At 73.6% G+C, this 15,413-nt stretch overlaps 1 protein-coding gene across 4 annotated transcripts; it reads right to left on the bottom strand.

Moving 5' to 3' along the window:
- LOC142826894 (putative flap endonuclease 1 homolog) lies at positions 1-14,584 on the bottom strand. Of its 4 annotated transcripts, XM_089776116.1 has the most exons (12): positions 13,372-14,584; positions 12,981-13,071; positions 12,211-12,313; positions 11,198-11,243; positions 10,974-11,059; positions 10,487-10,623; positions 6,361-6,421; positions 5,139-5,270; positions 4,511-4,662; positions 3,820-3,868; positions 1,771-1,875; positions 1-1,614 (listed from the first exon to the last, which is right to left on the bottom strand). In XM_089776116.1, the coding sequence occupies exons 1-12, from the start codon at positions 13,451-13,453 to the stop codon at positions 1,546-1,548; spliced, it is 1,113 nt and encodes a 370-aa protein (XP_089632242.1). In that variant the 5' UTR covers positions 13,454-14,584; the 3' UTR covers positions 1-1,545. The 4 variants fall into 4 exon arrangements, with proteins under 4 accessions (XP_089632242.1, XP_089632239.1, XP_089632241.1 ...); XM_089776113.1 differs by lacking the exons at positions 1,771-1,875; positions 3,820-3,868 and having other exon boundaries at positions 10,974-11,243; XM_089776115.1 differs by lacking the exons at positions 1,771-1,875; positions 3,820-3,868 and having other exon boundaries at positions 1,478-1,614; positions 4,511-4,742; positions 10,974-11,243.
- Between the last annotated feature and the right edge of the window lie 829 nt (positions 14,585-15,413).

The raw sequence follows: 15,413 nt of genomic DNA, 5'->3' as shown, positions 1-15,413 counted from the left end.
TCCCCAGCAGCTCAGGTCACTCCCGACTTTATTGCCAAGCTCACAGAACAGGACCCGGAGCTGGTGCCCTGGTGGCCGGGATATCGGGAGAGCCGCCCGGGGTGGGCATGACGATGCAGCAGCTGGGTGTGAGCTCCCTGCCCCCTCTGACTCCTGCTCCTGGGGCTCAGGTCACACACCCCCAGCTTGTGAGCCAGCGGCCAGCCCAAGCCGGAACGGCCACCCTCCTCTTTGTGGCACGAGTCGGGCACCTGGGGCTCATACTCAGCTGAGCGCGGCCATGCCCAGCGTCCTGGCACCAGGGCAGGGCTAGCTCCCGGCACCAACGCAGGTCTGAGTGCAGCATGGAGCTCAGAAAAGCAGGTGGGGGGGGAGGTCTGGGCCTGCACCAGGACAGGCCGCGGCAGCACCGTCAAGTCAGACCCATTCTCGGCTACCGGCATGTATTTAAATAAACCCTCCATCATCTGTCTTCACTTTGCTAGGACCCTGGGCCTCTCCCATCGCTGCTGCCCCCTTCTGGGGCCCAGGGGTCGTGGCCCCACCTCACCGCTGCTGCGGGCCCCACATCTGGGCTTCATCGCAGGCTGGCCTGGCCCATCACCCCGCACGACCCCCCTCTGGAGCTGAGGCAGCCCGGGAACCAGGCCCGTTCGCTGAGCCGAGCCAGCGGCTGCTCCAGGGCAGACCACGCGGCTGACACGGCCTCCCTCTCTGGCTAGCCGGCCTGCCTGGTCCACATGCTGTGGGGAGGGGATGTCCCCCACCTCCCATGCTCCTCAGTCCGGCCTGGTTTGAAATGTCCCTGGCGGGGAGTCACTCCCGCTAGTCACCCGAATTCCCCCCTCCCTTAATCCCTCTCCCATGCTGCTCCCCTGTATCCGAAACAAGCTGCCTCTCCAGACAGCTGAGGGACAGGTGGCCTGTCGGACTCCCTCCAGCCCCAGGCACTGGTGCGCCACTCAGGAGCCACTCCTGACTCTGCCACCGCCTCCTGTGTGGCCTTGGGCAGCTCACTTAGTGACTCTGCACCCCTCATGCCCTGACACCACAGTGATGGGCATCGGAAAGGTGCTGAGCTTTGGCCTCAGTTTCTGCTACCGGGCACAGAGTGGGCAGGAACTGGGTTCCCGCCCCAACCTAGCTCTGCCAGTGCCCCGCCGTCCTGACCTTCCAACCTGCTGCTGTTCTAGCCCTGGGCTCCCCACCCAGCTCTGCGGGCGCCCGAATCCCGACCCGCAGCCTCTGTTGGGGCTCTCAGGATGGGGCTACTGAGCCAACATGTCCAGCCGGCTGGTCCTGCCCCTTAGCCCACCCCCCTCTGCTTCACGCCCGTGGGCACAAGCCCTGCAGCTGCTTCCGGTGGGCGCAGCTGGCAGAGACTACAGCTCCCAGCATGCCGTGCATCATCGGGGCCACAGGGCATGCTGGGGCCTGGGCTGCACCTGCGCAGGGTGGTTCCATCCATGTCCAGTAGGGGGCAGCCGCTGGGCTCCTGGCATGTGGCCACTGCTAGCCGCTGGCCGCTGTGGGCGCTGGGCAGTCTCACTCCCCCGGTTCTGGGCTGCCCACCGGCCGCTTCTGTCTCTTCCTGCTGGGCCGGGGGCCGGGCGCCTGGGGGAGGAAAGCGGAGATCAGACCCCCGCGGCTCACTGCCTGGGCCCCTCGGTCGGGGGCAGGGCCCTGCTGGGCCAGGAGCGGGGCCTCGCTGGCTGGGCCCTACAGGGATAACCCGCTGCCCCAGCCCTCGGGCCCAGCATCCCCCCTTACCTCCAGCGCCCGGGCCTGTTTGCTGGCTGGGAAGAAGTCGCTCAGCCTCCACTGCCTCCCGCCCGCCCCAGGCGCCTGCGGTGTGGGCTGGGCCCCTCCGGGCGCCTGCGGTGTGGGCTGGGCCCCTCCGGGCGCCTGCGGTGTGGGCTGGGCTCCTCCGGGCGCCTGCGGTGTGGGCTGGGCCCCTCCGGGCGCCTGCGGTGTGGGCTGGGCCCCTCCGGGCGCCTGCGGTGTGAGCTGGGTCCCTCCGGGCGCCTGCGGTGTGAGCTGGGTCCCTCCGGGCGCCTGTGGTGTGGGCTGGGCCCCTCCGGGCGCCTGCGGTGTGGGCTGGGCTCCTCTGGGCGCCTGCGGTGTGGGCTGGGCCCCTCCGGGCGCCTGCGGTGTGAGCTGGGTCCCTCCGGGCGCCTGCGGTGTGAGCTGGGTCCCTCCGGGCGCCTGCGGTGTGGGCTGGGCCCCTCCGGGCGCCTGCGGTGTGGGCTGGGCCCCTCCGGGCGCCTGCGGTGTGGGCTGGGTCCCTCCGGGCGCCTGCGGTGTGGGCTGGGCCCCTCCGGGCGCCTGCGGTGTGGGCTGGGTCCCTCCGGGCGCCTGCGGTGTGGGCTGGGCCTCCCCGGGCGCCTGCGGTGTGGGCTGGGCCTCTCCGGGCGCCTGCGGTGTGGGCTGGGCCTCTCCGGGCGCCTGCGGTGTGGGCTGGGCCTCTCCGGGCGCCTGCGGTGTGGGCTGGGCCTCTCCGGGCGCCTGCGGTGTGGGCTGGGCCTCTCCGGGCGCCTGCGGTGTGGGCTGGGCCTCTCCGGGCGCCTGTGGTGTGGGCTGGGCCCCTCCGGGCGCCTGCGGTGTGGGCTGGGCCTCTCCGGGCGCCTGCGGTGTGGGCTGGGCCTCTCCGGGCGCCTGCGGTGTGGGCTGGGCCCCTCCGGGCGCCTGCGGTGTGGGCTGGGCCTCTCCGGGCGCCTGCGGTGTGGGCTGGGCCTCTCCGGGCGCCTGCGGTGTGGGCTGGGCCTCTCCGGGCGCCTGCGGTGTGGGCTGGGCCCCTCCGGGCGCCTGCGGTGTGGGCTGGGCCCCTCCGGGCGCCTGCGGTGTGGGCTGGGCCCCTCCGGGCGCCTGCGGTGTGGGCTGGGTCCCTCCGGGCGCCTGCGGTGTGGGCTGGGCCTCCCCGGGCGCCTGCGGTGTGGGCTGGGCCCCTCCGGGCGCCTGCGGTGTGGGCTGGGCCTCTCCGGGCGCCTGCGGTGTGGGCTGGGCCCCTCCGGGTGTGGGCTGGGCCTCCCCGGGCGCCTGCGGTGTGGGCTGGGCCCCTCCGGGTGTGGGCTGGGCCTCTCCGGGCGCCTGCGGTGTGGGCTGGGCCTCTCCGGGCGCCTGTGGTGTGGGCTGGGCCCCTCCGGGCGCCTGCGGTGTGGGCTGGGCCTCTCCGGGCGCCTGCGGTGTGGGCTGGGCCTCTCCGGGCGCCTGCGGTGTGGGCTGGGCCCCTCCGGGCGCCTGCGGTGTGGGCTGGGCCTCTCCGGGCGCCTGCGGTGTGGGCTGGGCCTCTCCGGGCGCCTGCGGTGTGGGCTGGGCCCCTCCGGGCGCCTGCGGTGTGGGCTGGGCCCCTCCGGGCGCCTGCGGTGTGGGCTGGGCCCCTCCGGGTGCCTGCGGTGTGGGCTGGGTCCCTCCGGGCGCCTGCGGTGTGGGCTGGGTCCCTCCGGGCGCCTGCGGTGTGGGCTGGGCCTCCCCGGGCGCCTGCGGTGTGGGCTGGGCCCCTCCGGGCGCCTGCGGTGTGGGCTGGGCCCCTCCGGGCGCCTGCGGTGTGGGCTGGGCCCCTCCGGGCGCCTGCGGTGTGGGCTGGGCCCCTCCGGGCGCCTGCGGTGTGGGCTGGGCCCCTCCGGGCGCCTGCGGTGTGGGCTGGGCCCCTCCGGGCGCCTGCGGTGTGGGCTGGGCCTCTCCGGGCGCCTGCGGTGTGGGCTGGGCCCCTCCGGGTGTGGGCTGGGCCTCCCCGGGCGCCTGCGGTGTGGGCTGGGCCCCTCCGGGTGTGGGCTGGGCCCCTCCGGGCGCCTGCGGTGTGGGCTGGGCCCCTCCGGGCGCGGGCTGGGCCTCCCGCCACTTCTGCAGCCGCCGGCGGACCCGCACCTCGCTGCAAACAGAGCTGGGGTCAGGGCAGGGGGCAGGGCCTGGGGGCATCTGGCCCAGGGGCCCTATGGGGCAGGGGGACATCCAGGGGCGGCCGCTGGCCCAGGCGCCCGATGGTGACGGCCGTGCGGGCGGGGGCACCGATTGCACCGTCCCGCCTAGGGCGTCAGCGGCTGCAGTGGCCTCGGGCCGCGCCTGGGGACATCACAGCGAGAGGAACGGAAACCAGTGGGGGCGGGGGAGAATCCCCTAAGTGCCCCCCCACCGTGCCAGGCTCTCGGCGCTGCCAGGCCTGCGCTCAGCTGCCCCAGGCCAGGGGTGGCCGACTCGCCTGGGCACACGAGCCCCTGGCGCTGCGAGTGCCGACACCCAAGAGGGGCAGAGGAGGGGAGTCGGCCGGCACCCCAGAGCGAGCTCCATGGGGGGTGAAAGGTGCCGAGGGGGGAGCCCTGGAGACCCGGCCCCGTCTACACCCCACCTGCCTCCCGCCATCCCGCCCTGGCCCTCCAAGGCTGCTGGTGTCAGTCCAGTGGTTGCCGGGAAGGGGGAGCAGGAGCAGCTGCACAATGAACAGGGACCCCCGGCTCCTCCCACACAGGACCCCACATGCCCTAGCCCCCCCCCCCCCCAGCAGCAGGACACTCACTTCATGTGCTTCTCATGGGCAAGGAACCGCACCAGCCCCTCCACGTCCGGGTCCCGCCACTCCAGCCTGACCAGGCCCGGGTCGGCCACCTCCGGCTGCAGGAAGAGCCGGCGCGCTCCCTCCAGGTCCCAGTGGGCGGGCAGCGGGTGCTTCTGCAGGAGCAACAGCTCACACGCCCGCCATGCCCCGTGCCCGACACGCTTTGGAGCCCAGCGCTGCCATGCGCCCACCTCTGGGGAGGGACCGGCAGTGGGTGACCCAGGGCAGGGTGGGGCTGGAGGCAGAGTGGAGTTACGGGCACCGGGACACCAGGGTGATGGCCAGAGGCCAAACGGCGGGGACCTCGGTGTTGTCTCTCGAGTAGCGGAGCTGCACCAGGCCGGCAGGGGGACGTGGCTGTTTCCTTTCCCCGGGGGGGGGGCGAGGTTCCCCCTTCCTTGCCCATGTTTCAGGCCTGCCCCCTAGCTAGCCCCTGCGGTAGTCACGCCCCCTTCCCACATAAACCCCGCCCCCTCAGCTCAGCCCCGCCCCCATGGCAAACCCCACCCCCACGGCTCAGCCCCGCCCCCATGGCAAACCCCGCCCCCACGGCTCAGCCCCGCCCCCATGGCATGGCTGGGTGGCTCACCTGCAGGTCGATGTTCTGGAGAACCCCCTCAATGGTGCCGTGTTGCTGCAGCAGCTTGAGGGCCTTCTTGGGGCCCAGCCGCCAGATCTTCCCACAGTAATCGCAGCCCAGCAGGATGCACAGGTCCACGAACTGCCCGGGACAGGCCCGGCCCGAGGAGAGGCAGCCGTCAGGCAGGGGACTGGGTCCCTGGCCCCCTTCCCAGAGCAGGGCCAGCCCGTGCCCCAGGGCCCAGCGCTCAGCCAAGCCCCGAGCAATGCAGGCCTGGCCCAGCCGCGCGTCACCAGGGTCCCTGCGGGCGTGAGAAGGGGGCCGGGCTGTGCGCGGTGGCGGGCGCTACTCCGACCGAGCTGTGCCCCCGTGCGAGGGAAGGCTGGAGCAGCTGGACTGTGACTCCCCGGGCAGGGGAGAGACCGGAACCAGGGACGTGCTGGTCTCCCGCGGACGGGTCGGCCCTGCCCCATGGGTGCACACCTGCTGTGGCCCACCAGCCCGGCCCGGGGGCTCCTCCCCCAGCTGGGATGCAGCTCAGAGACACGGCAGGCGGGGGCTGAAATCCCAGGGCAGGAGGGGACGGCGAGCTCCGTGCTGCCTGGCCCCTGCGGGGCAGGTTTCTTGGCATAAGCCAGGGCTCCCCAGCCCCGCCCGGGCCAGCCCTACCGCACGTGCGCAGCTCGCTTGGGACAAGCTTCCCTCCCCTTTGGGAACCTGAGACCGAGATCCTGGGTGCACCCGCGGTGCCCTGCCGGGGACGCTCCTGCCCTTTCCGCAGGCACGGCTGGGAACCATCTGTCCCGGGCCGGCCGCAAGCCTGGACACTGGGTGAGATCGGCCGGTGGGTCCTTTGGGGCTGGGAGGATCCTGGGTGGCCCGGGGGGTGAGGGCCCAGCTTGCCCACAGGCAGGTCCCTGGGGGTCCGACACGGGGGGTGCCCCAGGGGCCTGGCCGCGACACCCTGGTCCAGCTGCTGTAGGGCCCGTGGAGCCCACACCCAGGGCTGGCTGGTGAAACCCAAGTGCAGAACCCACGGCCAGTGCGGGGCGGTGCCCGGGTGCCCTGCGACTGGCGCTCGTGCTCTGGACTCACAGCAGCAGCGTTACCCTGCTCGCAGCACGGACACCTCCCCGGCCCACCACAGCCTCTGGGCGACACGCGACCGGCCCCCGCAAAGGGACAGCCCCCCGGAACCCCCGCTCGCCACGAACCCACCAGCCAGCCCCACCTGCTCCTGCGTCAGCCCCAGCTTCCGCAGCACGGCCGGAAGGGAAATCTCTTCTACTTCGCTGCAAGAGAAGGGGGGCCGCGTGAGAGCCTGGGCAGCCGGCCCCTCCGAGCCCCCGCTACCCCCCCTTCTCCTGTGCCCCCCCGAGAGGTACAGCCGGCCCCACCGAGCCCCCCTTACCCCCCTTCTCCTGTGCCCCCCCGAGAGGTACAGCCGGCCCCTCCGAGCCCCGCTGCCCCCCTTCTCCTGTGCCCCCCCGAGAGGTACAGCCGGCCCCTCCGAGCCCCGCTGCCCCCCTTCTCCTGTGCCCCCCCCGAGAGGTACAGCCGGCCCCTCCGAGCCCCGCTGCCCCCCTTCTCCTGTGCCCCCCCGAGAGGTACAGCCGGCCCCTCCGAGCCCCCGCTGCCCCCCTTCTCCTGTGCCCCCCCGAGAGGTACAGCCGGCCCCTCCGAGCCCCCGCTACCCCCCTTCTCCTGTGCCCCCCCGAGAGGTACAGCCGGCCCCTCCGAGCCCCCGCTACCCCCCCTTCTCCTGTGCCCCCCCGAGAGGTACAGCCGGCCCCTCCGAGCCCCCGCTACCCCCCCTTCTCCTGTGCCCCCCCGAGAGGTACAGCCGGCCCCTCCGAGCCCCCCCTCCCCCCCTTCTCCTGTGCCCCCCCCGAGAGGTACAGCCGGCCCCTCCGAGCCCCGCTGCCCCCCTTCTCCTGTGCCCCCCCCGAGAGGTACAGCCGGCCCCTCCGAGCCCCCGCTGCCCCCCTTCTCCTGTGCCCCCCCCGAGAGGTACAGCCGGCCCCTCCGAGCCCCCGCTGCCCCCCTTCTCCTGTGCCCCCCCCGAGAGGTACAGCCGGCCCCTCCGAGCCCCCGCTGCCCCCCTTCTCCTGTGCCCCCCCCGAGAGGTACAGCCGGCCCCTCCGAGCCCCCGCTGCCCCCCTTCTCCTGTGCCCCCCCCGAGAGGTACGGCCGGCCCCTCCGAGCCCCCGCTGCCCCCCTTCTCCTGTGCCCCCCCCGAGAGGTACAGCCGGCCCCTCCGAGCCCCCGCTGCCCCCCTTCTCCTGTGCCCCCCCGAGAGGTACAGCCGGCCCCTCCGAGCCCCTGCTGTCCCCCTTCTCCTGTGCCCCCCCGAGAGGTACAGCCGGCCCCTCCGAGCCCCCGCTGCCCCCCTTCTCCTGTGCCCCCCCGAGAGGTACAGCCAGCCCCTCCGAGCCCCCGCTGCCCCCCTTCTCCTGTGCCCCCCCGAGAGGTACAGCCAGCCCTTCCGAGCCCCCGCTGTCTCCCCTTCTCCTGTGCCCCCCCCAAGAGGTACAGCCAGCCCCTCTGAGCCCCGCTGCCCCCCTTCTCCTGTGCCCCCCCGAGAGGTACAGCCGGCCCCTCCGAGCCCCCGCTGCCCCCCTTCTCCTGTGCCCCCCCGAGAGGTACAGCCGGCCCCTCCGAGCCCCCGCTGTCTCCCCTTCTCCTGTGCCCCCCCCGAGAGGTACAGCCGGCCCCTCCGAGCCCCCGCTGCCCCCCTTCTCCTGTGCCCCCCCGAGAGGTACAGCCGGCCCCTCCGAGCCCCTGCTGTCCCCCTTCTCCTGTGCCCCCCCGAGAGGTACAGCCGGCCCCTCCGAGCCCCCGCTGCCCCCCTTCTCCTGTGCCCCCCCGAGAGGTACAGCCAGCCCCTCCGAGCCCCCGCTGCCCCCCTTCTCCTGTGCCCCCCCGAGAGGTACAGCCAGCCCTTCCGAGCCCCCGCTGTCTCCCCTTCTCCTGTGCCCCCCCCAAGAGGTACAGCCAGCCCCTCTGAGCCCCGCTGCCCCCCTTCTCCTGTGCCCCCCCGAGAGGTACAGCCGGCCCCTCCGAGCCCCCGCTGCCCCCCCTTCTCCTGTGCCCCCCCCGAGAGGTACAGCCGGCCCCTCCGAGCCCCCGCTGCCCCCCCTTCTCCTGTGCCCCCCCCCCCCCGAGAGGTACAGCCGGCCCCTCCGAGCCCCCGCTGCCCCCCTTCTCCTGTGCCCCCCCGAGAGGTACAGCCGGCCCCTCCGAGCCCCCGCTGCCCCCCTTCTCCTGTGCCCCCCCCGAGAGGTTCAGCCGGCCCCTCCGAGCCCCCGCTGCCCCCCTTCTCCTGTGCCCCCCCGAGAGGTACAGCCGGCCCCTCCGAGCCCCCGCTGCCCCCTCTTCTCCTGTGCCCCCCCGAGAGGTACAGCCGGCCCCTCCGAGCCCCCGCTGCGCCCCCTTCTCCTGTGCCCCCCCGAGAGGTACAGCCGGCCCCTCCGAGCCCCCGCTGCCCTCCCTTCTCCTGTGCCCCCCCCGAGAGGTACAGCCGGCCCCTCCGAGCCCCCGCTGCCCCCCTTCTCCTGTGCCCCCCTGAGAGGTACAGCCGGCCCCTCCGAGCCCCCGCTTCCCGCCCTTCTCCTGTCCCCCCCCCCCCGAGAGGTACAGCCGGCCCCTCCGAGCCCCCGCTGCCCCCCTTCTCCTGTGCCCCCCGAGAGTACAGCCGGCCCCTCCGAGCCCCCGCTGCCCCCCTTCTCCTGTGCCCCCCCGAGAGTACAGCCGGCCCCTCCGAGCCCCCGCTGCCCCCCTTCTCCTGTGCCCCCCCCAAGAGGTACAGCCGGCCCCTCCGAGCCCCCGCTGCTCCCCCTTCTCCTGTGCCCCCCCCGAGAGGTACAGCCGGCCCCTCTGAGCCCCGCTTCCCCCCATTCCTCTGTGGCCCCCCCGAGAGGTACAGCCAGCCCCTCCGAGCCCCCGCTGCCCCCCTTCTCCTGTGCCCCCCCGAGAGGTACAGCCAGCCCCTCCGAGCCCCCGCTGCCCCCCTTCTCCTGTGCCCCCCCCCCCGAGAGGTACAGCCGGCCCCTCCGAGCCCCCGCTTCCCCCCCTTCTCCTGTGCCCCCCCCGAGAGGTACAGCCGGCCCCTCCGAGCCCCCGCTTCCCCCCCTACTCCTGTGCCCCCCCGAGAGGTACAGCCGGCCCCTCCGAGCCCCGCTTCCCCCCCTTCTCCTGTGCCCCCCGAGAGGTACAGCCGGCCCCTCCGAGCCCCGCTTCCCCCCATTCCTCTGTGGCCCCCCCGAGAGGCTTAGCCGGCCCCGGCCAAGTGCCCACCCCCACCCCTTCCCCTGTGGTGCCAACAAGCGCGTCGTGCCCAGCGTGGCACAAACCCGGCCGAAGGCACCAATGTGCCCCTGGCCAGCAGGGGGATCCCAGGCCTACCCCAGGGAAGGCACCGACCCCCCACCTACGACCTGCCAGCTCCCTGCACCTCCCTCCGCTGGGACCGCCAAACCCTCAAACAGCTGCGCCCCACGGGCACCGACAGGCGGCTCCGTCGCCCGCTCTGGAAGCCCTGCAGGGCGAGTTCCTGGGCGCTCCGGAGCCCCAGCGCTTTCATCTGCCCCACCCCACGTTACCACCAGCCTGTCTGAGCAGCGCCCGCCCCAGGGCCAGATACAGGGCACAGCCGCCTCCCCGCTCCGGCTCGAGGTCCTGGCTGCTGCTCCCCAGGGCGGCGTGGGCCCCGATGGCCCGTCTCGGGGGGGCGGCCAGGGTGAGCGGAGTGTCCACCCCCCAGTCTCTCCGAGAGCCCCCGGGGCATGCGGGGTCCCCGATGCAGGGCTTCCCCCCGGCTTTACTCGAACCTGTTTGCTTGGCCCAGCTTCCCCATGGATCCTGCCCGCTCTGTACCCGCGGCGCCATTCCCCTCCCCGGATCGGCGTGCCGCCTGCGAGCCTTGCCCGCCAGGCTTCTCGGCCGCCTTCCCGCTGGCTGATCCAAATATTGGTGCAGGGCCACGAACGGGGCCCCACGGCCTCCCCCTCCGCACGTCTGCTCCCGGCTGGATTGCGCTGGCTTGGCACCGCGACGCGCGGGGCGAAGCCAAACGCTGCCCAGGATCCCCAGCACGTTACGCCCACGACACTGGGGCCCCCGGCTCGTCCGCAAGGACCCCACGCTGGCAGGCCGGCAGCTACTTGCCACCGAGCCCCGGGGGGCTGGCGCTAAAACCCCCTCCAGTGACTGACCATCTCTCGGCTCCATCCCCGGCCAGCACAGCGTCAGCCCGGCCCCGTTCGGAGCTGCCAACTCCCCCTCGCGTCTCCGGCCCGTCCCCCAGCAGGGCTCAGTGCGGCCACGGCCACGGCCCCTTCCCTGCCCCCACCACTCACCCTCTGGCCTTGCAGTTCACGTGGCGGATCAGGCGGAGGCTCCCGAACGGCAGCGCGTCCATGTCCTCCGTGGCCGTGCCCCAAACCCTGCCAGACTTCACCAGAGCGGCGCAGGTGGCTTCTGCCTCTGCCGGAGCCTGCGCACGGGGACAGAGAGCGGCTCGGCTGGCATCCGCCTGGGCACCGTGCCCCCCCCCCGAACGGCCCACGGCCCCTCTCCCCCTGCCTGCTCAGACCAGCTGCCACTGCTTCCTTGAAACCATAGGACAAGGGTTCGCGTCCCTCCCGCCAGCACTTTGAGTAGGCCCTAGATAAACACCTCCCTCTCCCCCAGCCGTACCCTGCAGCTGTCGCATCCAGCAAGCGTGGGCCTTCTCCCTTTCTCCTGGGGAGCCCAGGCAGCTCCCTGCCACCGGCCCCGCCCCTCTGCCACCGGCCCCGCCCCTCTGCCACCGGCCCCGTCCCCACGCTCCCCGCCCCACGTTACCTGCACACACGGCACTCCCAGGTAGTGCAGCAGGGTCTCGCAGTCCTGCCTCAGGGGCTGCTGCTGGCTTGCAGGCAGGCAGGACCCTGGAACCAGCAAGGAATGGAGGTCAGGGGGTGCGGCCGCGGTGGGGACCCCACCCCCGTGCCCAGATACAGTGGCTCCTGCTGCTGCAAACAGGCACTGCATGACCCAGGGGCTCAGGCCCATAGCCGCACGTTCACCTGCAGCGTCTCCCCTCGCCCTGGCAGCTTCCGCCCGCCTGGCCAGCTGCAAGGAAAGGAGGATTAGTTCCAGGGATCTGTCCCCCCCCCCCCCCCAGGCATCCTACACATGTCTCAAGCCAGGCCTGCAGCGCCCCCCGCTGGCTGGGACAGAGATCTGCTGTGTATCCTCACCCCCCCCCCCACTGCTGCAGCACCCCCTGCTGGCTGGGACAGAGATCTGCTGTGTATCCTCACCCCCCCCCCCATTGCTGCAACGCCCCCTGCTGGCTGGGACAGAGATCTGCTGTGTATCCTCACCCCCCCCCCCACTGCTGCAGCGCCCCCTGCTGGCTGGGACAGAGATCTGCTGTGTATCCTCACCCCCACTCCACTCCACCCCACTGCTGACTAGCACAGAGAAAGATCTGCTGTGTATCCCCCCCACTCTGCAGCGCCCCCTCCTGGCTGGGACAGAGATCTGCTGTGTATCCTCACCCCCCCCCCCCCACTGCTGCAGCACCCCCTGCTGGCTGGGACAGAGATCTGCTGTGTATCCTCACCCCCCCCCCCACTGCTGCAGCGCCCCCTGCTGGCTGGGACAGAGATCTGCTGTGTATCCTCACCCCCCCCCCCCACTGCTGCAGCACCCCCTGCTGGCTGGGACAGAGATCTGCTGTGTATCCTCACCCCCACTCCACTCCACCCCACTGCTGACTAGCACAGAGAAAGATCAGCTGTGTATCCCCCCCACTCTGCAGCGCCCCCTCCTGGCTGGGACAGAGATCTGCTGTGTAGCCCTGCCCCCCCCCCCCACTGCTGCAGCACCCCCACGGTTGTTCTGCCCCCTCTGCCCTGTTGAAGGATCTCACAGGGGTAGCAAGAGCTCGGTTTGACAATGCTCCGCCTGGGGCCGCCTGCCTGTAAATGGCCTAACAACAAGAGCTCTCTGCCTAGAATCTAGGGCAGCCCTAGGCCCAGCCCCCCTCCCCCTGCGCTGCTACCAAACATCCCAGCAGGCCGCTGGTACCCACCAGGGGCTGTTTGAGGTCAGGGGGCCGCCCGTCAAACACGAACACCGGGAGGACGCCGTTTTCCAGGAGATGCAGCGTTCGGTAAAAGAGCCCCTGCAAGTGACTGAGACAAGGAGCCGGGCAGCCAGGCACCTCCCGCTGCCACTCGTGCGTGGGCCACGTGGGACAGAGCGAGGCAGGGGGGCAGGAGGCACCGCTGGGGCAGAGCGTGGGGGGGCAGACCAAGGGGGGGCGGGGGAGGCACCGCTGGGGCAGAGCGTGGGGGGGCAGACCAAGGGGGGGCGGGGGAGGCATCGCTGGGGCAGAGCGTGGGGGGGCAGACCAAGGGGGGGCGGGGGAGGCACCGCTGGGGCAGAGCGTGGGGGGGCAGACCAAGGGGGGGCGGGGGAGGCACCGCTGGGGCAGAGCGTGGGGGGGGGGAGGCACCGCTGGGGCAGAGCGTGGGGGGGGGCAGGGGAGGGGCGGGGGAGGCACCGCTGGGGCAGAGCGTGGGGGGGCAGACCAAGGGGGGGCGGGGGAGGCACCGCTGGGGCAGAGCGTGGGGGGCAGGGGAGGCACCGCTGGGGCAGAGCGTGGGGGGGGGGGGGCAGAGCGTGGGGGGCGGGGGAGGCACCGCTGGGGCAGAGCGTGGGGGGCGGGGGAGGCACCGCTGGGGCAGAGCGTGGGGGGCGGGGGAGGCACCGCTGGGGCAGAGCGTGGGGGGCGAGGGAGGCAGCGCTGGGGCAGAGCGTGGGGGGCGGGGGAGGCACCTCTGGGGTAGCAGCACTCACCTGATGTTCTCCCCGTTGCGGTTGAAGATCTTCGGCATGGCCGTGCGGAACTGGTAAATGGCGATGGATGCGTCCAGGGCTATGACGCGGCCTGGGCAGCCAAGTGGAACAGCCGGGTCATTCCCGCAGGGATGGGCCTAGCCCCCTGCCCCAGCCAGTCCCAAGCGGTTGGCTCCTCTGGCACTGCCCCAGGGACTCTCACTCAACTCTTCCATGCCACCTCCCGAGGAACCTTCCCCATTCACCCCCTGCCCAATTTCCTGGGGTGTCCCCAACCGCCCCCCCGCACCCTTCTCTGCTCTGAATCTCCAGCTGCCCCCAGGTCCCTGCGCGAGGGTCAGCAGGAGGGGCTGTTCCTCCAGATGGGGAAAGAGCGGGGGAGGGGGCTCACCCCGATACTGCTGCAGCGGGAATGAGCTCATGGCCTCCGCAGCCTCCTCCTTAATCACATCCGCCAGCCTGCTGATGCCCATGGGGAGCTCCAGGGGCTGGGCACAGAACGGGGGCGCTGGGGACACGGATGGGGGAGCCCCGGGGGCCGGGCACAGAACGGGGGCGCTGGGGACACGGATGGGGGAGCCCCGGGGGCCGGGCGCAGAACCGGGGCGCTGGGGGCACGGATGGGGAGCCCCGGGAGCCGGGCACAGAACGGGGGCGCTGGGGGCACGGATGGGGAGCCCTGGGGGCCGGGCACAGAACGGGGGCGCTGGGGGCACGGATGGGGGAGCCCCGGGGGCCGGGCGCAGAACGGGGGTGCTGGGGGCACGGATGGGGGAGCCCCGGGGGCCGGGCACAGAACGGGGGCACTGGGGGCACAGATGGGGGAGCCCCGGGAGCCGGGCACAGAACGGGGGCGCTGGGGGCACGGATGGGGAGCCCCGGGAGCCGGGCACAGAACGGGGGCGCTGGGGGCAGGGATGGGGAGCCCCGGGGGCCGGGCACAGAACGGGGGCGCTGGGGGCACGGATGGGGAGCCCCTGGGGCCGGGCACAGAACGGGGGCGCTGGTGGCACAGATGGGGGAGCCCCGGGGGCCGGGCACAGAACAGGGGCGCTGGGGGCACGGATGGGGAGCCCCGGGGGCCGGGCACAGAACGGGGGCGCTGGGGGCAGGGATGGGGAGCCCCGGGGGCCGGGCACAGAACGGGGGCGCTGGGGCACGGATGGGGAGCCCCGGGGGCCGGGCACAGAACGGGGGCGCTGGGGGCACAGATGGGGGAGCCCCGGGGGCCGGGCACAGAACAGGGGCACTGGGGGCACGAATGGGGGAGCCCCGGGGGCCGGGCACAGAACGGGGGCGCTGGGGGCACGGATGGGGGAGCCCCGGGGGCCGGGCACGGAACGGGGGCGCTGGGGGCACGGATGGGGGAGCCCCGGGGGCCGGGCACAGAACGGGGGCGCTGGGGGCAGGGATGGGGAGCCCCGGGGGCCGGGCACAGAACGGGGGCGCTGGGGCACGGATGGGAAGCTCCGGGGGCCGGGCACGGAGAAGCGGGCGGCAGACGCTCCCCAGAACAGGGGACACAGACGGGGCAGCCCCAGGCACGCAGCGGAGCTCAGAGCAGGGTCCAGAGGCCGTAGCGCGGCCCCTGGTTCCGGGCTCACTCAGAGCCGATCACGGCCAGCGGCAGTCACAGCAGTCGGAACAGGCGCAGCTCGTGGCTGGAGTGGGCGCAGCGCACGGGGAGCCAGACCCGGATCGTTGGGGGCGCGGGGTCGGGGAGCCAGGCCCGGATCGCGAGGGAAGCCGGGCCGGAGGCGGAGCGCAAGGGGAACGGGGGCGGGCTGGTTGGGGAGGAGCCGGGCAGGGCCGAGCAAGCCTTGGAGCCGGTGGGGGGAGGGCGCAAGCCGGAGCGCACGGAGAGCTGAGCTGGAGCGGCCAGGAGCGCACAGGGGTCGGGTGGCTAGCGGGGCGGGGCGGGGTTTGGAGCCGGAGCGCACGGAGAGCTGAGCTGGAGCGGCCCGGAGCGCACAGGGGGCGGGGCGGGGCGGGGCGGGGCGGGGTTTGGAGCCGGAGCGCTCGGGGAGCTGAGCTGGAGCGGCCCGGAGCGCACAGGGGGCGGGTGGCTAGCGGGGCGGAGCGGGGTTTGGAGCCGGAGCGCACGGAGAGCTGAGCTGGAGCGGCCCGGAGCGCACAGGGGTCGGGGCGGGTGGCTAGCGGGGCGGAGCGGGGTTTGGAGCCGGAGCGCTCGGGGAGCGGGGCTGCGCCGTGCCGGTACCTCCCGGAGGCTGGGCGAAGAGCCGGCCGGGGCCGAGCGCCTCCGCGCAGGGGGCTGCAGCAGCCCAAGGCCTGGCCTGCGCGGACAGATCCCAGCAGCCCAACGCCCGGGGCGCCTCGGCTGCGGGGTGCTTGGTGGCCCCGGGGGGCCCGTCGGACGCTGCTCCCCCTGAGCCGCTGCTGCAAGGAGCTGCTCCCGGAAGTGGCCCAGGCCCA

The sequence above is a fragment of the Pelodiscus sinensis genome, chromosome 2 (genome assembly GCF_052426305.1).
Source record: "Pelodiscus sinensis isolate ZL-2025 chromosome 2, ASM5242630v1, whole genome shotgun sequence".
NCBI lineage: Eukaryota > Metazoa > Chordata > Testudines > Trionychidae > Pelodiscus > Pelodiscus sinensis.
Note: the sequence above shows the minus strand (reverse complement) of the source record. Positions and strands in the feature narration are given on the sequence as shown.

Bases quoted from the DNA above. Each gene is read 5' to 3' on its own strand.
- LOC142826894 (XM_089776113.1), bottom strand. From the start codon at position 13,453: ATGGGCATCAGCAGGCTGGCGGATGTGATTAAGGAGGAGGCTGCGGAG. The intron at 13,072-13,371 runs GTGAGCCCCCTC...TTGGCTGCCCAG, and splicing joins CCCGCTGCAGCAGTATCGGG to GCCGCGTCATAGCCCTGGAC. The intron at 6,422-10,486 runs GTGAGTGGTGGG...CTTCTCTTGCAG, and splicing joins GTGAACTGCAAGGCCAGAGG to CGAAGTAGAAGAGATTTCCC.